Here is a 25093-nt window from a genome sequence, read left to right on the forward strand (position 1 = left end):
TTTGTGCCTCAGTCACCTGGCTGGCAAACCTGTCCCAGGCACCTACCACTCTTGGAGTAAAGACAGGTTTCCTAGTCTCTGTCCTAAATGAATCCCACTTCATTTTCCAACCGTAACCCAGTCTCCTGGGACTGTTCGTCCCCAGCATAACCAACCTGTATCCAGCCAAAAAATAGAATTTCCCATTCAGTTCACTGTAAACGCTGGGGAGCACAGTTTCCATCCCGTATCCCTAAAACCTGCAAGCATCGCTTGATGGCACAACCCCCCTCTGAGACCCCCGGATCTGGGCGGGCGCTCGGACACAAGCAGGGGCTGTCTTTCTCTCCTCTCTTCACAAGGTGCGGCTGGGCCCTGGGACTGTGTCTCTTGTGCCTTTCGTTGCAGCTGTTTCTGCAGCAGTGTGGAGTGTGGAGGGTGGGGGAGTTATGTGGGGGGTATGTGAGAGTCACATGCAAGGGCTCTGCAGAGGAGCCTGGGTCCTGTTTCCCAGCAGCAAACAGACAGCGACGGGGTGGCGTGTCTGCGCGCGGGAGGGAGGGGTGTCAAGGCCAAAAAAAGCAACTGGATTCCTCCATGTGTGAGAGATATGATTAGCTGTGACTCAGGACTGCCGGGCGCACTGAGCACTTCTCCTCAAAGGTTAGCAGACTCCCACGAAGCTCCCGGCCCACTGGTCACCCTCACCGCGGCTCACCAGAGACCCCCCTTTCTGCCCGGCTCTTCTGCACAAGCAACACAGCAGGTCGGCTCAGGGCTCCTACACAGCAGGACGAGATGGGCAAAGAGGTGAGTGGGCAGCTGGCCACCTTCTTTTCGGGAACGTAGTTTTAATCCGCCGCGACGCCCACGTGTTTGTCGCGGGCTCGGGGATAACCACTTTTGGAGTGGGGGGGGGGGGGGGGGAGGACGTGGGAAATTGATTGGGGAAGCGTCGACGCTCAGGAGGCTGTGAAATGCACCCACTGGGGGAGAAACAGTTGGTTTGTGAAGCGGGGCTTTACAGGCGGTTGAGGAGGGGGAGAGGCAAAATTCGAGCTGTGTAGCTTTTGCCACTTCAGGGCGGCTGCGGAATTTCACCTCAGAAAAGGGGAGATCTAATTTTGCCCTCGAAGGCGAAAAGGCTTTAAAAGTTTCCCCGTAGTTCTTCAACTTGACATTTTAGTCCTGAAGAAGCAGCCCAATGTAGTATTTTGTACATCTGCTGTGTTATTTAGATCTGCCACATCTGCCACATCTTTCAGACACCTCAAAGTTATTCAAATGGCTCAGCGTCTTCAACCTTAGGGCACATTCAGACTTGCCCTTGGAGTTATTTGACGGGGCGGCTGTATCATGTTTTCCATTAGCGAGCCGGGGTAGCTGTGCCTCTTCAGCGAGGGGGTTGTGGGTTCAAATCCTGGATGGGATGCTGTTGTTGAACCCCCGAGGAAGGCTCTTCACTGAGACGGCTCCAGTGCAACTCCCTGCTGTGTTCCTAAGGTGCTTGTTGTGAACGGGAACAGGCTCTTAATTGACAGGCCTGATAAAATTAAAATCAGCAGATGACTGAATGTATATGTGACCAAGTTTGTACAGTACTGAAGGTTTAGGGAGATGCCTGGTGCCCTGATCCTGAACTATTTAAAGAAATGGGGGCTCCTCTTCCTCTCACGTCCAGCCGAAATGAGCTCTGCAAAGTACGAGAAGCGTCTCTCGGTCGTGCAGTTGAAACTGGAAAGCTCCTGCACTGGGGCCAAGCTCTTCTCCATGATCCTTCATTTAAACATGTCCGTGTCTGGTCCATGGCGCTGCCTGATCCGCTAACAATATTACTGTTTATGTATAAAGCACCCCTCCGAACAGAAGTGTACACACTGATCAAGAAGAACACAAAGGAAATAAAAAAGTGTACACTGAAAAGTACAAAACAATGAAACAAGACCAAACAAGTCGTACAATGGTCGTAGCCCCTGGCAGAAAGGTGACTTTTGTGTTTAGATTTGAAAAGAATCAGTGCGTTTCTCTCTCGAAGAGTTAGAGGAAGCAGCTACAGAAAAGGCATGGTCACCAAAAGTCCAAGATTTAGTCCTGGGTACAGTGAGCACAGGACCGGCCTCAGCTGGACAGAGTCCAGAGGGGTCATAAGACAGAGGAGCTTATTGATGGATGATGGAGTCAGATTAAAGGCATTTTAAAGGCACTTCCCTCCAGCTTTAGAGACAGTTTCTTCACACACGCTGTCAGATTATTGAATTCGACCTCTACCTCTCGACTTGACCTCTCTGATGTTTCTAGTTGCGTACTGCCTGTGCTGACTGGCATTCAAGTCGTGTGATATCCAACTTTGCTGGTGTTGCTACAGCTGTTCTGTGTTAACGTGTGCCGTCTCCTTCATGTCTTGCTGTCGGAGCGCACATGCAGATAAGCGTCTCATCGCACTTGTGCAGACGGCAAAGGAACTGAACTGAGACTAGGCCGAGCCGCGAAAAGTCGCGAACGACATCTTCGTAGGCAACAAACTCAGAGATTGAAGAGTGGGAGTGATCTCTGGGGTTACTCTTCGAGCGTCTGGACTCTTGACCCCTGCGTGTGGGGGATCTTCCAGCCTCATCACCCGACGCTCGACTCTCATTGTGACCGTCGCCGTTCCGCGCGGGCTCGTGCTCTCTGCCCGCCCGTTTCCTCCCGCAACACCTGGGGGTGCGAACCCGGGTCTCCAGTGTAACGCAACAGGGAACCTGCCGCATGAGCTAAAGGAGACCTCCCCCAGCCCAGGCAGCTGAGGTCCCTGCTACGCGTGGGGCGGGGGGGGGTGGGGTGATGACGTCACCGTCATGTGACGTCACGTCAGGGAAAACAGCTCCTCATGCGGAGAAGCTGGCACCCGCACGTGTGCAATCACAGTTTACGTAATGCCCGTCGTACGAGGAGCAGACGGTGGTCTCCCACACTTGCACCCGGCATTTTTACGAAGAGACGGAAGTTCTAGAGCTTGAATGAAGACGTCACCCTTTCTTTTCAGGAAGTCAGGTTGCGGTATGTTGTGCCGCCCGAAACTGGCAAGAAAGAATGGAAATAATCTTGCAAAGACAGCAACGGACGGTGACGTTCAGTCTCAGCTCATAGGTGAGCGCCTGCGTTCAGGCACAGTAATTATTCCCACACCTGTCTGTAAATGACAAGTAGTCACAAGTAGAGCTTGTGAGCACGACTTATGCACAGTCTCATCTTATCAGTCAGCGTAGAAAAAGAATGATTCCTTAGCGCTCTTCTGGACCCTCCAATCCCCTCCACCCCCACCAGTGTGTCCCCCCACCTGGATGAAGCTCCAGTCTGCTCACACACAGCAGCTCTCAGTGGGGAGGAGAGCAGAGTGATGAAGCCAGTTCAGAGATGGGGGTTATTAGGAGGCCATGATGGGTAAAGACCAGGGGGAAATTTGGCCAGGACACCCCCTCTTGCCTAAATGACAAGTAGTCACACATTAAGCTTAGTGGAGTTTGTGTGACACTACTGCATTTGTATTGCATCTCACTAAAGCCCAAATCTGCCTTCTTTCGTGTTTAAATTCAGGCTGGTTCACTGGCCACTGTCAACACCGGTGGTGTTCGGTCCCAGGATTGAATTCCAGAGCAGTTTATCCGGGACTCGGAGCAGCTTGCAGAACCAGCGTTCCCACTGACTCGCTCTGTCATCTGTTTCGCCTTCTCAAATTCCGAGGTGGGCGGGGCGGAGATTCCGGGACCCGCTGGCGCGCCACACTGTGCCCGAAATCCCTGTATCCCGGGCTTGTTGCTTGCTTGCTCCGGCAGATCCTTTTTTAAATCCGTCCGGAAAACGTTGCCCGGAGTCCTCTATTGGCCCGTGATGGCATATTGCAGAGGTCAGCAGGTGGCGAGAACTGAATTAACTGCTACCAGCGACTGGGGATTATAGCTGACTGATAACTCCTAAGTGACTGCAGCTGTTGCGCACAATGGTTACTGTATCTATCGCAACGAGGGAACACAGGCATCAGGAACGGCTCGGAAAGTTTCACATTCGCGCAGGAGCTGAGCAGATAAGGGGGGGGGGAGGCTCTTTTAGGATTGTGATTGAGCTAAGATATAACTACACGCTTATCACTGAACCCTTGATGATGTTCTCAATCTTGTGAATGGGCCTTCATTCAGACCTTTTCATAACTCGCTTTCAGATCTTATTTTCAATTCGCTTTTAAACTCCACACACACACACACAAATGTCGTGAGTGTCTGATGTGTGGGCTGCTTCGTGCGAAACTGGAGAGAAGGAGTTAATGCTTCCCTGCAGCGCGTCACTCTGTCTCTGGCAGCTGCTGTAATCTGAGCCACCCAGCCAAATCGGCCAGGGAGTTTGCTGAGACGCCACGGGCGGGGCACAAGAATGTAAAAAAAATAACGACAAACGCTCAGCCCATCTAGAGAGCTTGATTGCTGATAGCTCAGTGATACCGGGAACAGCCCAGCCTTTCAGAGCAGTTCCCACAGCCTCCCACAAGCTCTTGTGGATAAAATACACTGCCTCCTGGTTTCAGCCTTTAAATGAACTTCCCTGTAATAGATAATGGGTTATGGAGAACGGTGGGCGGGTCCACTTTTGCAGGAAGAGCGCGTATGTGCAGAAGTGCCTCCTGTCTTTCAAAACCGTGCCTGATGCCTTATCTGCCAGGCCACACTCCTGCAGGCCAGAGTCCCAGTCTGTAGCAGAGGGGGCGATGGGTGGATGGGGAGAGCTGAGATCATATTTAGCATCTCGTTCATAAAAACGTGTGTTTTTGAGGTCCGCTGAGATGAAGTCTATAGTATCAGTTTTAAATGTGAGGAAAGATGAGTAGGTGGTGTGTTGAGATAGATATCTGTTAAGGGGCTATAAATAATCCCAGCATCTCTGAACACACACTCGGTAACTCCTCTGCTGTTGTTGAGGAAGGAGTGTTTGTTTTGCTGGTGACACTGGGAGGTCAAAGGTAACCTGGGGGCTTGCTTACAGCCGGGGGGTGTTTTTTATTATCAAGGGCTCAAGGACTTGTTGTCTCTCTAGCTTCGTTTCTGCGCCGCGCGGAGCGCAAGGAAAACACCCGCGGTCTCGTTTTTCATCTTCGTCAGGAAACACAACCGACAGCCGAGCAGGAATGTTTTGTTTTTTTGACGAAAATGCCACAAACAAAAAAACACAACCAAAAACGATGGCGAGAACGGAAGCTCGCGCGCTTCAAGAAGTGACAACTGAGCTAATTAAATGTGGTTGAAAGAAACTTGTCTGCCCACGCTGTCACAGATGTCGCAGTTTTACAAAAAGCCACTGAAAAGTATACAGTGGTGTTTAAAAGTTTTCAACTGCATGTTTCACAGAATCTCCAAGTGAAAAGACGTTAACACAACCTCCGCAGGGAACGAACACGCATTTCCGTCCGTTTTAATGCACAAGTGCTATTTATTTGCTGGATTTCACCGATTGAAAAAAAAACAACAGCGAAGGTGGCATGTGCAAAAGTTAGGCCAGTTGATTCATTAATACTTTTTACAATTATTATTATTATTTTTTATCCCGTAAGACTGAATCCTGAGAAAGAATCGACAAAGTGTGGTCTAAGGGCGTTGACCGCGATATCAATAGAACACAATATAAAGTGTCACAAAAGAAAGAGCATTCAGCCTGAATTTACACTAGGTCCATAATATTGTAACGCTTACGGCCGACAGGCACTGTGTAAGAGCCGGCGTACCAGAGCAGGTGATGTCACCGCCCTTCCCTGTGATAGCAGGACCACAGCTACTGGGCTGTTGAGAGATCTCTCTTTAGCTCACGGGGCTAGGTCGCTGCAGAGAGACGCGGAAGTCCCGGGTTCGAGCCTCCAGTCGGGATGGGGCCGACCGGATGCGGCAAGGGCGCCCACCTGAGCCCCCGTTGCGTTACAATATAATTATATTACTTAAATATTTATTAATGTCTTACGTATATATTTGTAAATGTCATAATATTCCTGACATATACTTATTACAGTTATAATCACTATATAATTAATATTACGTATGATTTTATTTATTAATATATTTTTTATTGATTATCTTCATTGCTGACGGATCAATTGAAATAAAACAGGGTGGGTCTCCAGCCCTCCACCCTCGCAAGGCAGGTCTCTTGGCTGCAGATCCTTAGCCACAGAGCCACCACAATAATGATCAGATTGTAGTAGTTCAGGTGGGGAGCTGCGTCAGCAAGTAGGCTGCAAAGGAACAAGTAATAGGTTTATTCCCTGCTGAAAAAAAAGAAGAAAGAAAACACAACGTTTCGGTCGCGGAGCCTTCTTCAGGTGTGATTGTCACTATTATTGATTGTGTGTCAATTTGTATGTATTATTCCAGTATGTTAACGCTGCCTCCTTATGCTGTTTCATTGACATTATTTTCTCTATTGAGTCAACTTCACTGGACACAGTTAGCTGTAGCAGCACGGGAACTGCATTTCAAAGGCAGTAGGTTCTGTATTAGGATGCACGCTGAGTAAAGTACAGCAGATGATTGGTATTTGGGCAGGTGCAGTGGCCAAGTCACCGTAGACGGCCCCTTTTCACCCTGCTCCCCCTGACTCTCCTCTTGGCCTTTTCTTCTCTTTTTCTTCCCTTCGCAACAAACCCCGTGGGGACTGACGGCCGCTCCTGCAATCAGAGGGGCCGCGATCACACCCCGAACCAGAACGGGCGGGACAAGAAGAAGAAGCAGAAGGAGAAGGACCTGGATGAACTGAAGAAAGAGGTGTCGCTGGTGAGGCCTTCCGCTTGGTGTTCCTGAAACCTCTGCTTCTCTGACCATCCCCTCGTGGCTCCTCGTACGCCTTGCTCCACATCCATAGGTCCGATCGAAGGAGATAAACACTTCTCCGTTTTCTTACAGGACGACCACAGAATAACCCTGGATGAGCTGGGCAGAAGATATGGAGTGGATCTGTCTCGGGTAAGATAAGAGAAGATCACTTTATTGGCCCTATACAATCTCTTGCATTAGGAATTTGTCTTTTCAGAGACCCCAGCTTGCTCTCCATGAGACACACAGACAGGGCCCTAGAGCCCTTTGCTTTTGCAACATGATTAACAGTAAGATCAGATCAGATCACTTTAGTGGCCATATACTGTACAATTTCTTGCATCAGGAATTTGTCTTTTCACAGACCCCAGCTTGCTCTCCATGAGACACATAGACAGGGAGTGAAGCTGGGGGTCAGAGCACAGGGTCAGTCATTTATACAGCACCCCTGGAGCAGCTGGGGTGAAGGGCCTTGCTCAGGGGCCCAACGGAGTAGGATTCCTCTGCCGGCCGCAGATATGAACCAGCAACCAGATGGTAGGAGGAGGATGACTGGGAGCCTTGAGAATAGACCTGGCCTTCTTACGACATCTAACTGAGTACTGTAGATATCCTGGACGTTTGATAAATAAAGAAGGCCAGAGGACTTTCAGATTATCACAAAATAAAATGTGCTTGGTGTGAGTTACTATATTCATGAGACAGATTTACAACACTCCCAACTGTCTGTGATGTACCTGTAAATGACCTCTATTGCATACAGTGGCGAAAGAGTAGCAGTCGAGCACCAGCCTGTAAGAGCTTCTCTCCTCAATGATAAGGGAGTTTCTCAAGATCCCAGTGTTTGTTGTAAGTTGTCATAGAAAATTCAGTGATTTCTGTATGTAAAAATAGGACAATACTGAGAAGCGTGAGATATATTTCTATACAGCTGCACTTGGGGAAGTTCCCTGTGTCCATTGTGAATGGTCAAGGGTACCGTTTTGTGACCTACAACACTGAGCTGAAATGAGCACCAGACGACATCGATTAAAACAGCTGCCTCAGATGCGCTGAGCTTTTCTTTTTTTAATTTTTAATTTTAGAGAACAAAACAAAACCATTTTACATAGAAACCACCATTATTCAGCCTTACATCACAGGCACAAATTCCCGTTTGTTCCCCTAGTATTTTACAATTATATACGCACTTTTCATATGCAGTCTTAGACAGCTTTGACACCTCTTTGCCTGAGAGGACCTGAATTGAAATTTCTCATGTCAACCACCCCCTGCCCAATTCCACCACAAAACCGCACCGCGGTAAATTTGCAGGCCAAGGCACACCCTCAGCTCTTCCATGTTCGTACTCTGGATTTACCCTGCCAGTGACACAGCTCACGTTGAACCACGGCCCCTCCTGCGCGAACAGCCGTGATCTTCGCACGAGGATATACTGTGCCCCGTCTAACGGCCTGTTTCTACTGTTCTTCTCTGAAGGGGTTTACCACCGCCCAGGCCGTGGAGATCCTGGCCCGGGACGGCCCCAACGCTCTCACCCCGCCCCCCACCACCCCGGAATGGGTGAAGTTCTGCCGGCAGCTTTTCGGGGGCTTCTCCATCCTGCTGTGGATCGGGGCCATCCTCTGCTTCCTGGCCTACAGCATTCAGGCGGCCATGGAGGATGAGCCGGCCAACGACAACGTGAGCCCAACCAGTCGTCCTCTCCGAGGGTCCTATTAATAGACACAGACTCCCCCCTCCCTGATAAGGCCGAGCCCACCCGCTGCCATGTCCCTTAAAGTAATACTCACTGGCATCCCCACTCGGGGGAGCTGAGCCGGAATATCACGGAGCCGCTGGAATATTTAGGATCCAGTTCACAAACGGTGCCCCGGCGGCTTGTTTGGTTTGGTTACCACCCAGCAACGGCCTCGGGGGCCTCTCGGGAGCCCCTTCCACACGGCGGCGCTCGGAAGTCGAACGTTTCTTCTGTGGCGTGTGCGGTGCTGCTCTTTCCCTTTCGAAAATGGTCACGGCTGGCGGAGAACAACTTCAGCCGTGGTTCCGTCCTGCTCCGGGACTCACTTCCTCAAAGAAAGGAGTTCACACGCCTCTCCTCCTCGGCTCCATTTCGATGATCAGTGTGACCGATGAGGCAGGGGGGAGGTCAAAGGTGAAACTTGACCAAACTCAGGAAGGGAGATGCTGCTTCTTAACTGTCCTGGTTTCCCCCGTTAAGATCGCTGAAAGTGGTTCGTTTTTGTGAACTTCCACGTTTGAAGTTGCAGAGCACACCCTCGCATCCACCTTGTGGAAAAATCTGACGACGCCCGAGGGAGTTTCAGGGTCCAAAATCCAAGGTTTAAGTGGTGGAGGCAATTTCAATTAAAAATGAACTACAAACCCGATCAGGTGAACGGGAAATATAGGATCCAGCTTTCACGACTCAGGAGTTTGGAATGATCATGCTCAGGCGATGCAATGCTCTTTCCTAGCACTGACCGATACCGAACTGACTGGGCTCGAGGAGGTGTGTGTCAAAGGGAGTGGCAATTTCTTCTCCTGTTCGTCGTGCTGTTTTCTTGGTTTGAAATCCGGTCACCAGTCGTGACCAGTGGTTATTTAGTGTCCGGAGGTCAATATTGGTTGACTTTGCCATTGTCCGCTCTGTTTCAGCTGTACCTGGGGGTGGTGCTAGCGGCCGTCGTCATCATCACGGGCTGTTTCTCCTACTACCAGGAAGCCAAGAGCTCCCGGATCATGGACTCCTTCAAGAACATGGTGCCTCAGGTATCTGGCACTGCTTTGTCCCTGGACAGCTATTGTTACGTTAATGCCATTCATCCTTATGTATGAAAATTTCCATGTATGGGGATCTGTGAAATATATTTAGTTTTGCAGCTGTTCCTTTTCTGGAGACAGTATGTAGTTTTTTATGTGTTTGCACTGTTTTATAGCTTCTTCTGTTGTAGGTGAATTGTTTCTGGCATTGTAGTTGACAGTGCTTTGTGATGGATGCTTTGCTCAAGAGATGCAATAGGAAAGCAGATTTAATTGATGGGTCTGTGTAGTTTTCCAAAGGTCAGCATGAGTATTATAAGACAATGGGAATTGATGCATTCATTTTTGCAGCTCTCGAAGATCATTGCTTAATCTTGTCTTGTATGCATTTGTGTTCATGATTATTTTCCGGGGGGAAGCGTTTTCCTGATCTTTCATCTTCCATATGTACTTATCTGACACATTAGCAAATCCTTCAAACAGAGCTTCAAGTACAAGCGGGAGAGTAAACAAACTTTTCCTTGGGATTTAATGGAAACTATTCAAATTCTGCAGCCGAGCCAAGTACCTCTCCATTATACTGATGATATTTATAACAAAGAACAATGCGCTCTGGAAAATATCTTCTCTGAATAGTTTAACAGTGAGGGATCTGTTTCAGTCTCACACATTGACTCTCTCCCTAACAGCCAAGCAATCTGTTCCGAAAACAAACGCAAGAGTTAGGCCGAAACATTCTTAACCCTTGCGTGGTCTGGAGCTGAGCTTGACATTTACGAGCAAGCCAATGTCTCAGACGGCTGGATCAGTCAGTAGGTTCAATTGCTTTTCTCATGATGCCATCAGAAAGATGAATGTACTGTGCTGCATTCAGCAACAGGAGCAAAAAAATAAATAAATGCCAATCGGCTAACCCATGCTGTTCTGGTACCCCAGCAAGCCCTGGTAATCCGGGACGGAGAGAAGCTTCAGATCAATGCAGAAGAAGTGGTTCTGGGGGACCTAGTCGAGATCAAGGGTGGAGACCGGATCCCAGCTGACCTTCGGATCATCTCTTCACATGGCTGCAAGGTCAAATTTTGTTATTGGGTCTGTTTTCCTCCCACAGTCCACAGACATACCGGTAGGTGAATTGGCGCCAGGGAAACTTGGCCCTGGTGTGAGTGAGTGCGTGACTGTGTCTGTGTGCCCCCCGCAATGGCATTCCATCAAAGGCGTATCCTGTCTTGTGCCCTTGCTGGACTCCAGCTACTGTAGCCTGTAACCTGTATTGGATTAGACGATGGATTCATGGATGGAAGGATTTGCATTTTAGCATGATTATGATAGTTGGTTCTAAAATCTCTGACTTTAGGCCTTTATCTTTGTCTTCTTCATAGCCAGTGGGGGAAAGCTAAGTCTAAGTGGGGAAGGATACCTAAAATAGGACCAGTGGCCACAATTCTGGCGCAATTTGTATCATCCAAAGTCAAGCATGGCTCTCTTGAAAAGGGCAGACAAGCACACGGATGGATGCGAAGGTACTGGTAGACAGCAGACTGAGTCACCTGCAGCCATGACGTAGTCTGGTCCATTTCAGGTGGATAATTCCTCCTTGACCGGCGAATCCGAGCCTCAGACCCGATCCCCTGAATACACTCACGACAACCCCCTGGAAACAAGGAACATCGCCTTCTTCTCCACCAACTGCGTGGAAGGTAAACTTCAACAACATATTGCATCCAGAGATTTCTTTCTTCCTCTACAGGGGAGCAGTGTGTGTGTGGGGGGGGGGGGGTGGGGGGTGGAAGAGGTTTTTTGCGGTTGCTAAACCTATTCACTAGGAATAACAAAACCCAAGAATCAATCGTCATGAAATGATTATGGAGTGATAATTTGGCTTAACCCGCTTGGCTGAAGGCTGAGCTGCTGGCCAGAGGACGAGGAGGCCGGGACCCCCAGGCAGAGGGAGGAGTGACCCAGGGGCAGCTGCAGAGGTGGAGATGGGGTGGAGGTGGGATGCAAAAGACGTACGCGAAGGGAGAGATGGGGATCACGTAGTTTTAGGAGAGGATATGAGAAGTGATAGTTGATACTGACGGCCGAGTCTGATTGAACTTGGCTGTCGTCACCCCTCCTGAGCTGTCGTCACAAACCCCATTTGATGAAAACAAAGCAGCCATTGCAATCTACCGGTCAATTGCATTTCGCCACGACGCTCGTCGTCTGCAGCTGTTTTTAACGCCAGTGGAAAACTCCTTTTCCCCCCTGTTGATCACAAGAGACCGTGCCAAGCGCACACCTCCTGCGCTCCGCGCAACTCCAGTATTTATAACTTCGCTGTCAGGGTTGATCTGCCCACAGAAGCCCAGAGCTTGCCAAGAACAAGCATTCCTTTGCCATAGTGGGATTGTACTCACAGGGAAGGGGGGAGGAGCGGCACTTGACTTTTAAAAAGTTTTAATCCACTGTATATGGAGCTCAGGGCTTAGACAAGAAAACTGAAAGGCTCAGTTAAAAATGCCGACTGGGCATGCATACCCCTCCACAGGGCGGAGCAGTGGCACTGTGGCTCAGGATCTGAGCCTGTGGCTGGAAGGTTGCCGGTTCAAATCCTGCGGCTGGCAGAGCAATCCTACTCCGTTGGGCCCCTGAGCAAGGCCCTTAACCCCAGCTGCTCCAGGGGCGCCGTATAAATGGCTGACCCTGTGCTCTGACCTCCAGCTTCTCTCCCTGTCTGTGTGTCTCATGGAGAGCAAGCTGGGGTCTGTGAAAAGACAAATTCCTGATGCAAGAAATTGTACAGTATATGGCCACTAAAGTGATCTGATCTTACTGTTAATCATGTTGCAAATGCAAAGGGCTCTAGGAGAAAGGGAGCTGAAGGGTTGCCTCTTGAAGAATGCCCACGTCTTAGAACCAGTGAGGAGCGGCCAGGGCTGGGTGGGGTTTCTGCAGTCTGACCGCCTCCCTCCCCGACCCGCCAGGCACAGCCCGGGGAATCGTGATCGCGACCGGGGACCGCACGGTCATGGGCCGCATCGCCACGCTTGCCTCCGGGCTGGAGGTGGGGCGCACCCCGATCTCCATGGAGATCGAGCACTTCATCCACATCATCACGGGCGTCGCCGTCTTCCTGGGCGTGAGCTTCTTCGCCCTGTCCCTCATCCTGGGGTACTCGTGGCTGGAGGCCGTCATCTTCCTCATCGGGATCATCGTGGCCAACGTGCCCGAGGGGCTTCTGGCAACTGTGACCGTGAGCAGAACCATTTCCCTTCCCGCACCGCTGCCTTTAGAAAGGAGCTAAATCTTTTTTCTTGCCGGCTTGCATGAAGGAGAAAATATCGGCTTAAGTGCAATTCTACAAGTGAGAAGGACAAACCTTCTGCCTGCCTTGCGATGCACTGTTTAACGTTGAGCTTGCTGCATTATTCCAAGTGATTGTAAAAATTATTAGCTCACATCAGCTGCAGTAGATGTCCAACTAGATCACCGAAAAGTCCGCTGACCTAAGTATAGCAAGTACAGGCTTAACGTTCACAATCCATCCATCAGTTGGAATGATAATAAACTGTCTCCCCCTTGTGGCCAAGACCTGTACGTACATTCAGTTTATTGTCTGATCAGAAGCAAGAAAGACCTACAGAAGCTTGTTGAGTGGGGAGCTGTGACAGCATGCGTAGGCTTCACAGGAACAGGTGAAGATTTATTCTGTGCAGAAAAGAAAAGACACACAGTGTTTCAACTGTGGAGCCTGTGTGGTGACACCTGAAGAAGGCTCCACAGCCGAAACATTGTGTCTCTTTTCTTTTCCTTTCAGCATGGGAATAAACCTTTACTTGTTCCTATGAAAGCTATGACTTTCATAGTGACTGTACGTGACAGTTAAGGTTTGTCATGGGGTCCTGCAGCTTAACCTGGCCAGAGATAAGGGCTCCATGGGGAGTTCACATGTGGCTCCTGAAATTTGAGTCTTTTCATCCCCGACGGACAGGTGTGTCTGACGCTAACGGCCAAGCGCATGGCTCGCAAGAACTGTCTGGTGAAGAACCTGGAGGCTGTGGAGACGCTGGGCTCCACCTCCACCATCTGCTCTGACAAGACGGGCACCCTCACACAGAACAGGATGACCGTCGCCCACATGTGGTTCGACAATCAAATCTATGAGGCGGACACCACAGAGGACCAATCAGGTAGCTGATTGCCATGGGAGCTGTGAAGGGATGCCACATGACAACGAGCAGAAAAAAAAGCATTTAAGAGCCAGCAGCTTTATCACTCTGCAGCTACAGCTGACAGGCCACTGGAGCCCAGCAGTGTGAGCCTGGCCAGTACCTGGATGGGAGACTCCTGGGAAAGCTGAGGCTGCTGCTGGAAGAGGTGTTAGTGGGGCCAGTAGGGGGCGCTCACCCTGCAGTCTGCGTGGGTCCTAATGCCCCAGTATAGTGACAGGGACACCTCCAGGTGGGACATAAATGTCCAAAGACACCTGACTGTTCATGGTTATTATAAACCCCCAGTGCATCTTTCAAAAAGAGTAGGGTTGTTACCTTGATTTCCTTACCAAATTTCCCCCTGGCCTTTACCCATCATGGCCTCCTAATAATCCCCATCTCTGAACTGGCTTCATCACTCTGCTCTCCTCCCCACTGAGAGCTGCTGTGTGTGAGCAGACTGGAGCTTCATCCAGGTGGGGGGGGACACACTGGTGGTGGAAGTGGGATTCTGCATTACCTGTAAAGCACTTTGAGTGGAGTGGCCAGAAAAGCGCTCCCTAATAAATGTTAGGATTCTTATTATTAATAGTGAAGTCTTCCAATAGCGTTTCCCTGCACATAATATAAAATATACTATATAAACTATATATCTCTAGAAGGTCCTGGTAGTTGGTAGAAACTCATGTGTTCTGTCTGCTCCCCTTGTTATAAACCTAGCTATACTCATAAGGGGTAATTGCTCAGTTATTTTACACTGGCTGTGTCCTTTTGTTAACCCAGCATCACTTAATGCACAGCATTTAGGACATTACATCTGGGTACACTGGTGTCAGTGTGGTCCATTTCCACTTTATTTGATTGGTGTTTTGCGGAGATGCGAACCTAGTTTGATATGTTCAAACCTATGTTTTGGGCAGTGTGGGACAGTGTGGGACAGTGTGGGACAGTGTGGGACAGTGTGGGGCAGTGTGGGGCTGTGTGGGGCAGTTTAGGGCATTACTGGGGAGTGAGGGGGCAGTGTGAGACCAGTAGACTCGCGGAGATGCAAACCCAGTTTGATATGTTCTGACCCAGAACCCTGCCTCTGTCTTTCCCCTGTAGGCTCAACCTTTGACAAGAGCTCGCCGACCTGGACGGCTCTGGCTCACATCTCTGGTCTTTGCAACCGAGCCACCTTCAAACCAGGTCAAGAGAACGTGCTGATACTAAAGGTGCGTTTGCCTGCTGGAACACGTAAGTGTCGCCGAGTTTCGGGTGGGAAATCGTCTAGCGGAGGAGTGGGGGGCCAGGATAACCTCTTACTTTATGATCAAATTGATTCCTTGTAAATATTAAATGATTTGCTCTCTTTCACACGGGAATACATTCATAGTTGCGGCCACAACTGCAGTTCAGAAGCAAAAAATAGTGTCTGCACACTAACTATTCGTTATAATCAACCTACTTCTTAAAAATTGAAAGCCGTTTGCTAGAGGCTCCTTAAAAGGTCTCTCTGTGAAGGTCAACGGTAGGCTTTTGAGATCTTACCCCGGAGGGTTGAGATCTTTTCAGGTCCCAGACATCGGCCCTTGAAGAGCGGTCCTCTGAATTGCGGCCGTTTCTTGCAGAGGGACACCGCCGGGGACGCCTCCGAGTCCGCCCTGCTGAAGTGCATCGAGCTGTCCTGTGGCTCGGTGCGGAAGATGAGGGACGACAACCCCAAAGTGGCTGAGATCCCCTTCAACTCGACCAACAAGTACCAGGTCAGCACACAGTCATCAGGCAGGAAAGAGGCGGCGGGGTCACGGGCAGTAATCACATGCAGTAAGGACCCCCCATCACTGCCTTTGTAAAGACCGTGCCCCACACACCCGAGCCCCTCTTTTCACCAACCCCTTTATGACATCTTGTAGCAGTCTCACTCCTGACCTCAGCCGTATCTTCTGAGAAAATAAAGAGTCCTACAGCAAATAACGCTCAAGGGCTGCAATCCCATTGCCTTGTCTTAAGCCCAGCTCAGATTTACTCGCTTGAGTTATTCGGATGACCTACCCACAGGCCTGGGAAACTACGTTCTCGGAAGGTGCGAACCAGCTTTAATTTCAGCTTTGTCCATCCATCAATCCCTCCATTTTCTAACCACACCTTAACAGTTGAGGGTTGCGGGGTAGCTGGCGCCAATCCCAGCAAACAAGAGGCGCAAGGCAAGATATACCCTGGACAGATTGCCCGTCTGTCGCAGGGAACACACAGACACAAACACACTCACACCAGGGCCGATTTTTCCCAGAAGCCAGTTGGCTAAGAGCAATTTGGACCGTTGGGGGAAACTGGAGCAACCGGAGGAAACCCATGTGAACACGAGGTCAGAACATCCAACCTTCATGCAGGCAGCTCTCCAGGTCTGGAACTGAGCCCAGAGCACCAGCACTGCAAGGCAGGAATGCGAACCCCTGTATCACCACGCGGCCCCAGCTTCAGACTTTGGGAATGCTTATTAAAATAATCGAAAACAGTTAACGATGAAGCAAAACAGGAATGCTTTGACAAGGGTGGGATTTAGTATTCGCAGGGTGGGAAGTTAGCGAGGACTCCTGGTGTGTCTTGACCACCTGCAGCTCATCTGTTGTTAAACTTCCTCTCCGTCCCTCTTGCAGCTCTCCATTCACGAATTCCAGGATAACCCCAAAGGACACATCCTGGTGATGAAAGGAGCCCCCGAAAGGATCTTGGACCGCTGCTCCACCATCCTGATTCAGGGTCAGGAGGTCCCACTCGATGAGGACATGAAGGATGCCTTCCAAAACGCCTACATGGAACTGGGAGGACTGGGAGAGAGGGTACTGGGTGAGGACACAAAGGGTTATTTGGCAAGCATGTTATTTCTGAAAAGTACTTTCATATGCCAGAAGTTTTCAGAAAAGTATCATTGGAACACATGACAGAGCAAATGCTTCACGTGTTTTGAACCAGCAGAAAAGAAGTAGAGACACACATTGTTAGTTCTTGCCTGGGTAGCAATGTGCAACACAGGTGTCTCTTGTGACAATTCCTCCTCTGACTCCATGACAGTTGTGTATCTAATGCTCTTTTATATATTAATGTTAAAGATTCAGATCAAAGCAAAATAATACCACTGGCAAGAAACTACATGCTACATTTACATTAGATATACAGATCATTTATATCAACCCATCGCCTTTCTTGAATTACAAAAGTAGTTTGAATTATGGAAAATTATGGGAAATGATATCTTTAAAACCGTGCAATAGCAATTTTATCTCCCACTGCATGATCAATGCTGCTTCCTTCCTCTTTTTCCGTGCCGTACAGGGTTCTGTCACTATCACCTCAGCCCGGACAAGTTCCCGCGTGGGTTCAGGTTCGACACGGAAGACGTGAACTTCCCGACGGAGGACCTGTGCTTCGTGGGGCTGATGTCCATGATCGACCCCCCGAGAGCAGCCGTGCCAGACGCGGTGGGCAAGTGCCGCAGCGCGGGGATCAAGGTCCGGGTGACAACCACCGCCTCTGCCGCTGCCGCGCGAACCCGACTCGCCGAGCCCTGCAGTCGCTGACTCTTCCAGTCCAAATTTACGCCCAGCAGCTGGACCCAGCTTGCTAACCTGTTGGGGTTAGGTTAATCATTGGAAGAGCATCTGCGATTTGTTCTTCTAAACCCGTGACATGCAATTCCAGGTCTTCAATACCTTCAATACCCTCAGAGGTTTTATTCCACTTCTATGTTTAATGACCTAATTCATCAGCATCTACACAATTTGGAGGCTTAGCTTTCCTCTCTGTAGATCATGATAAAAAACGACTATAAAATAGAAACATCAATGGGGAATGGGGAATGGCTCCATCGCCTTAATCTCAAGTTTTATTAATCCGAGGGCTCACTCAAGGCGAGTATTGATCAAACCTGGCCAATCGAGAGCTTGAGCGGTCTGCGAGTTGACTTCCTTGCAGGCAGCCCCAACCCTTTGTCGATGAAAACACCAGGCAGTGCTGATCTGAGCGCGTGTCGTCGCCGTGGCTCTTGTTGACAGGTAATCATGGTAACCGGGGACCACCCCATCACTGCGAAGGCCATCGCCAAGGGGGTGGGCATCATTTCAGAAGGGAATGAGACGGTGGAAGACATCGCCGACAGGCTGAACATTCCTCTGTCGCAAGTCGACCCGAGGTGAGACCAGGGCATTGGACCAGGCCTCGTTTCCTCTCGTTTGTAAATATCTGCTGGTTTTCAGCTGACAGCAGGATCTGGCTGCGGGTTTTTACATAGCAAAGAGGAGGGGAGGGCTGTCTGGGGCCAAACCTGCGCACCTTTCAGCTAGAAGCTTTGTTATCTTTGCAGGGATGCTAAGGCGTGTGTGGTCCATGGCTCTGATCTGAAGGACATGAGCGCTGAGTACCTGGATGACATCTTGAAGAACCACACGGAGATTGTCTTCGCTCGCACTTCTCCTCAGCAGAAGCTCATCATCGTAGAAGGCTGCCAGAGACAGGTGGGGGCTTGACAGGCTTTTTTTGCTATCGACAACTTCCAGTTAACAACCAAAATCAAATATCTTAAACCTGGGAGCAAGTTCTGGATTAGAGATATATGGTATTGATTTGAAAGGTGCTTTCGGACACACTTAAATACTAATGCTTGCCAGGTCAGGGTCAGCAGCTATGCACTAAATCAAGTTCAAGTTCATTTGTCATTCCAGCCATATACAAGTATACAGAGGAGCGAGATATCGTTCTCCAGGTCTACGGTGCAAATACAGACAAGGCACTGACAAGACAATGCTATAGACAGTGTAGACATAGACATGTCTGAGAAGGTACAGGGTACATAAAGTGCAAATGTGTAGTTTGTTGAAACTGTGTCCATACAGGAAACCGCTGCATGGATGAGCTGTCTATATAGGTTTCATGTCTGAAATGCTGGTTCTGCTGCCAATTAGAAGATGTTCCTTATCCGTGTCGGCAGGGGGCGATTGTGGCCGTCACAGGAGACGGCGTCAACGACTCCCCAGCCCTGAAGAAGGCCGACATCGGGGTGGCCATGGGCATCGCCGGGTCGGACGTCTCCAAGCAGGCCGCCGACATGATCCTCCTCGATGACAACTTCGCCTCCATCGTCACCGGAGTGGAGGAAGGTATGCGAAGGCATCTCGGAGTCCGTCTCCCAGATGTCCACAATGCACCCTTGAATTCAGATCACCGAAGGCAAAGACACTCCTGCCTCAGCAAAATTGTAAAATCATTACTTAACCCTTTTGGCATTCCCATTTTCCCATTTTTACCCTGCGCACTTTTTCCGGGTTTTGCAAAGAGAGAGAGAAATGATTTTAACATAAATTTTAACATAAAGCAATTTTCCTCAGTTCGCTTACTTACTGTACCATGCGGTTCATTTTCTTTTCACAAGAGGGCGAAATTTTCCAAGATTGATTGACCTTTTGAAGTATTATGCAGCCAGATTCAAAAGACATTTCGTCGACAGTTTGTAGTCCCTCATAAAAGTGACGTTCACACCCGCTGGTCCAACTCCAGAAACGAGAAAGCAGGTACTGACGTTACTGTGGCTCAACACAGGTCGCCTGATTTTTGACAACCTGAAGAAGTCCATTGCCTACACTCTGACCAGCAACATCCCAGAGATCACTCCCTTCCTGCTCTTCATCATCGCCAACATCCCCTTGCCCCTGGGCACCGTCACTATCCTGTGCATTGACCTGGGCACTGACATGGTGGGTATGAGGCAACATTGCACAACTGTACATATTCTCCCCTACACCTCTTAACATGGGATTCCTTTTCCGAAACAGGAGTGCAGGGCAGATGTACCATAATACTCTTCCTTTATTTGTCCAACCAAAATTCTGATTAAGGTTAATCTAAGCCTACTTTTCAAGTTTTAACCTTTTGATTAAGGGAGAGATTATACTTGCCTGCCAGTGCACTGAGGCATTATGGGTATATTAATACTCAAGTTCCACTTCCGGGCGCACCAACTCACCAATTCACTCCAACGTGGGAGGATGTTCATTCGAAGTCTACTTAAGATGTTTGTTGTCCAGAAAAAAATTACACTTTATTAATGCTTTACTGAAACAAGCTAATGGACTTGTATGTACAGATTGGGCACTACTTGTGTAGCGATCAGAATATTTCAAATTTTAGAACTGTGAGTGTTTTTAAAGCCAATACTATGAAATTACAATTACCCCTACGCCTGCATGAGAATTCGTCCCCATTTTTTACCATAGTGATTTTTTTTTAGTGATTACTAAGATTTGTACAGGAGCCTATATCAAAACATGAGACATGAGACTGAGCTCATGAAAAAGCACTGTGAGCTTTCACTTCCTGCCCCCCGGAGCGTGTTCTGTTTTCTCGTCATCGACAAATCACACGCTTCACAGGTCCCGGCCATTTCCCTGGCGTACGAGGCAGCAGAGAGCGACATCATGAAGAGACAGCCCCGCAACCCCAGGACGGACAAACTGGTCAACGAACGGCTCATCAGCATGGCCTACGGGCAAATCGGTGAGGACAGACCTTGCTTACTCAACTCACGCTCCTGCTCACTCATCTTCGGACCGTTGAGCCAGACGGCAGCCTCTTTTCCTGCGCCGAGTCTCCTGGGTCCTACTGGTGCAGTGGGCCAGCCAATTTGCTCGGTTTGTTTAGAAATTGGCGCATCCGCTAGACCCACAACGTAAAAGACTGGAAGGGCTTAGTGTACGACCGCTCCTGCTGCGTCGTTGCAGTGCTTTCAAGGTCTGTCCTACGCTAACCAAAGAGATTCGCCTCCACTCTGATAACTGTAAATAGTGAAAGATATCTTCCGACCCCTCTGCCCAGGAATGATTCAGGCTCTGGGTGGCTTCTTCACCTACTTCGTGATCCTGGCGGAGAACGGCTTCTTGCCCTCGAGGCTCCTGGGGATTCGTCTTGAATGGGACGACCGCAGCAGGAACGATGTGGAGGATAGCTACGGGCAGGAGTGGGTGAGTCAGGAGCCGGGGGGGGGCAAGCGAGTGGGCAGGGACCGGGAGCCGTGAGAGTCACTGAAACAACACCCTCCTCTAATCCAGCCAGCTCTTCAGATGCCGGTGCTTTAAGGAGATCTAGAAAACCTGCAGCCACACTCAACCTTCATGACCAGGATTGCAACCCTTTGTGTATACAGTTCAGTAGCTTTATATACAAAATGAAGAGCGTAATGGAAAGATACTGAGAAAAAGTTTTTTATCCTAAAAATGTTGTTTACGGACAGAGCTGTGCTGCAGAAGCAGCCGAATACTTAGAACAAAGTGTGACAGCACCCAGCTCGTCAAGGGCACGGGATGTTTTAATAATGTCTATCTCTGCTGCTTGAAGAAGGGAGTATGAGAAACTATTTGAATAACTGCTCTTCGTTGCTTAAAGCAGAAACCTATAAGGAATGGAAAATTACTGCCTGTCCTTGAAGTGTTGCATCAGCTTAAAAAAAGATATAAAACAAGGGCTCTCCCTGCTTGCTTTTGAATCAGCCTTCACTTCTCTGCACAGACGGGTGATGGCTTTTTCCCATATTGCAATATGAATAAAGACCTTACTGAGTGAATGAGAAAACCTCTGCTGACATTCTATTACAGTTCTACAGCAGTGGCGACGACAGCCAGTGCCGACAATGTAACCGAGGAGTCACTGCTGCTCCAGAACCAGGCTTCTTTCATTTTTTTTAGCCCAGTCTCACATCAAACCTACCGCACTCTCAGTCATAGCGTCTGAGCAGAAAACTGAGAACCAGCAAGTTTCTCGATCCAAAGAACACCGAGATAGGACAGCTTTGCTGAAAGATTCCATTCAAGAAGGAGGAAAGAGTAGTGGCATCATCTCCATGATCATGCATCTGAGGAAAGTTTGCTTTGTTGCCGATAGGTTAATCTTTCTAAACTCGGCCCCCAAAGTCATGTGACTGATTTTTCGCCCCATTTCCTTGGTTAAACGCAAGGATCACAAGCACGGCCATGTTAACTGGGATGGGTAGTTTTTAATTCAGTTTGAATTTTAACTAGACGTTATAATAACTCCCCTTTCACCACAGACCTACGAGCAGCGCAAGATCGTGGAATTCACCTGCCACACGGCCTTCTTCTCTAGCATCGTGGTGGTGCAGTGGGCCGACCTCATCATCTGCAAGACTCGCAGGAACTCCGTCTTTCAACAGGGCATGAAGTAAGCAATGCGGGTGAAAACTCCTGTACTCTACGGCTGCCTTTTCAGAAACCACTCGAAACGTCCAGAGTACAAAATTGGCCCAGGAGATGTGGATGGATGGATGAATGGATGATCTGATGGATAGATGACTGGATAGCGTTAAGGGTATTTTTGTTTCAGAAGTTATCATAAGGCTGAAAGCTTGGTACAAACCACAAACAACAATTTGCTAGTGTGGCCGAAGCCTATGTCTTGAGCAATCTCAGCATCAGGGTTTGGGTTAGCTCTACAGAGCTTTCAGGGCCAGTTGGTTTTCTGCTGCTGTTCGCAGGAAACATCTGGCCCCCCATGGGCACCGTGCGATTTATTTATTATGGCCACTTGTAGGAAAAAAGAACACAAGAGAGTGGTTTCACATTTACGTAAAAGAGAGCCAATTTTTGCCACTCTCTGGGTTTCAGGAATCGGATCCTGATCTTCGGGCTGTTTGAAGAGACGGCGCTGGCGGCTTTTCTCTCCTACTGCCCCGGGATGGATATCGCTCTGCGCATGTACCCGCTCAAGTATGATTTCGCCATCTCCCTCCTCCCCAACATACGCTGCTGTGAGTGTTCATTGACTGAGCCCACTGGAGCTCAGCAGTGAGAGCCTGGCCAGTACCTGGATAGGAGACTCCTGGGAAAGCTGAGGCTGCTCCTGGAAGAGGTGTTAGTGGGGCCAGTAGGGGGCGCTCACCCTGCGGTCTGTGGGGGTCCTGATGCCCCAGTATAGTGACGGGGACACTCTACTGTAAACAGGTGCCGTCCTTCCGATGAGAAGTAAAACTGAGATCCCGACTCTCTGTGGTCATTAAAAATCCCAGGGTGTCTCTCGAAAAGAGGAGGGGTGTCACCCTGGTGTCCTGGCCAAATTTTCCCCTGGTCTTTACCCATCATGGCCTCCTAATAACCCCCATCTCTGAACTCGCTTCATCACTCTGCTCTCCTGGGGGTGACACACTGGTGGGGGTGGGGGTGGAGGGGATCCCCATGATCTGTAAAGAGCTCTGCGTGGAGAGTCCAGAAAAGTGCTAAGTGTAAGAAATTTCATAATAAAATCTTATTGATAAAATGAACACAATAATTGAAAAGCCATACTCCCACTTCCTGAACAGATCGGAAATTCACTATATTATACCAGCTTTCCGTTGCACAGAGATGTCTTGCGTCTAACAGAAATTGGACAACAAGTACCAAAACATTACTTTGTAACTGCTAGGCATCTGAAATACTCAACTGAATCAAACTGAGTAAAACCGAAACATTCACTGTAATGACGTTAAACACTATTACATGAAAGTGTCGTTTATTTGGTTGTGAAACTTTGGTTATCTGATGGCACTTTCTATATTACCATTCTGCTGTCCCATATCAATGCGTACTTTAAGGTAGCTGCAAGTGGATGATTTCATTAAGAAAAAGCCACTCAGCAAACTTGCCAACCAGAGACTGACAGTGAAACCCATTCAAGATGCGCTGCACTTTGGTACACAAAAAGACACTGGTGATGACCACTGTGATCCAACCACTGTTGCTTTAACGTGACAGGCCTGTGATTGCCCAGGTGGTTGTCTACAATTAGTCAAGCACTCCCAGGGCTGGGTGGGCTTTGTGGTTCTTCTTTCAGAGCCTACTGTGAAGTCAGCGCGAGACATGCTACTTGTCCAATTGCTGCCAACTCTCCTGTAAAGCAGTATGGAGCCGAGATGTTTCAACTGACCAATGCTATCGACAAGTGGCCGTGTGAGATATGAGTTATCATTGGCCTTCGTTCTCCCTTTGTGGTACAGAGGGAACTTTGAAACCAAGCCACTAAAATGACTAGCGATTCCAAACTGGTAAGGTATGAAAAGGAAAATAACTTGGGAGGTATGTCTGCGGCGCTCTTGGATCTTGACACCCCAGTTTGCACGTTCTCAAGTATTCTTGGGGCTGTTCGCTGGTAAAAATTTTCCTCCTGTTTAGTAAAGTGGGTATGCCAATATTCTCCATTTTCATTAGGAATGGGGCACTCTCCCAGTTATCAACTTCATAGGGAGGAGCGCTGCTACAATGCAGACTCAGACGTGCCTGTGATTACCTTCAGGTGAAGACAACTGCTCAGGTGCATATACTAATATTTGACGGGATTAAATCTTTCTCCATTTCAGAATCACCTGGTGGTTCTGTGCCTTCCCCTACAGTCTCCTCATCTTCATTTACGACGAGATCAGGAAGCTCATACTCCGAAGGAATCCCGGGGGTATGTTTTCATTCTGATTCACCATGTTGATTCTAGAAGAGTTCTAGAAGACGCTTGATTTCTTTTTCATAGAAACGCTCCAGTTGAGACAATTGGTTTAATTGGGTCATTAAGTGCTGACACAGCAGCCCCCCAAGTTACTGGAGAAATAGAATATACAGTTCAGATTCTAAGATAGTTTTTAAATACCTTGATAAGATGAGCCAAATCTGCACTGAAGTCACCACAGAAATTAACATTTTAAAAATAACTAAATTACGGTTGTCTTTTAAAATAAAATATTTCGCATCTAGAAATGCTTAAGTGCTCTAACAGATCCACCCTAGTTTGTATTAAGGAGTCGAGTTGCCCTCTCCTTATCCAATTCCTTTCTCAACAGGCTGGGTTGAAAAAGAGACGTACTACTAACTGAAGATCAATTCAAGATGTCAGCAGTGTGCGCACTAAAATATTAGCTGGCATGGAAAAAAAAACATTTTACCTGAAGTGTTATCTTCAATCTAAATGAGTGTACAAAGGGCTTCTTTTATATACATCAGACTGAAGTTGTCTCTCATTCAGACACCAAATAAAATGCTCTAAATACAAACTGACTGCGCTTTGTTTCTCCCCATCAAGGAAAAATAAATGCAATTACACAAAGAAAAAAAAATGTGGTCAAAAAAGAGAGCAACATTTAAATAAAAGTGTTGGGACTGACTGATTGCTCTTCTAAATGCTGATATTAAAATGCATTTCACCCATTTTAAGTATTAAAGTTCTTTATATAACAGGATAATTATAAAAACATTTAGCAGAAAGTATAGCATTTTTTATTTAAAATTGTTCCTTTGTAGTTAAGACAACAGACAAGAATCAACAGCA

The 25093-nt window shown here is 48.5% G+C and overlaps 1 protein-coding gene across 1 annotated transcript; it reads left to right on the forward strand.

Annotated features, from left to right (window-relative positions):
- The first annotated feature begins 531 nt into the window (after positions 1-531).
- atp1a2a (ATPase Na+/K+ transporting subunit alpha 2a) lies at positions 532-24818 on the forward strand. Its single transcript, XM_069188429.1, has 23 exons — positions 532-789; positions 6672-6767; positions 6897-6956; positions 8286-8489; positions 9465-9578; positions 10506-10640; positions 11149-11266; positions 12536-12804; positions 13543-13741; positions 14867-14976; positions 15373-15507; positions 16402-16591; positions 17078-17253; positions 17797-17933; positions 18105-18255; positions 18729-18897; positions 19337-19491; positions 20167-20290; positions 20609-20754; positions 21837-21967; positions 22411-22512; positions 24138-24229; positions 24609-24818. Exons 1-23 carry the CDS (start codon positions 778-780, stop codon positions 24635-24637), a joined length of 3054 nt encoding a protein of 1017 aa, XP_069044530.1. The 5' UTR covers positions 532-777; the 3' UTR covers positions 24638-24818.
- Positions 24819-25093: the final 275 nt, after the last annotated feature.

This window comes from Lepisosteus oculatus, chromosome 4, assembly GCF_040954835.1.
Source record: "Lepisosteus oculatus isolate fLepOcu1 chromosome 4, fLepOcu1.hap2, whole genome shotgun sequence".
Classification (NCBI taxonomy): domain Eukaryota; kingdom Metazoa; phylum Chordata; class Actinopteri; order Semionotiformes; family Lepisosteidae; genus Lepisosteus; species Lepisosteus oculatus.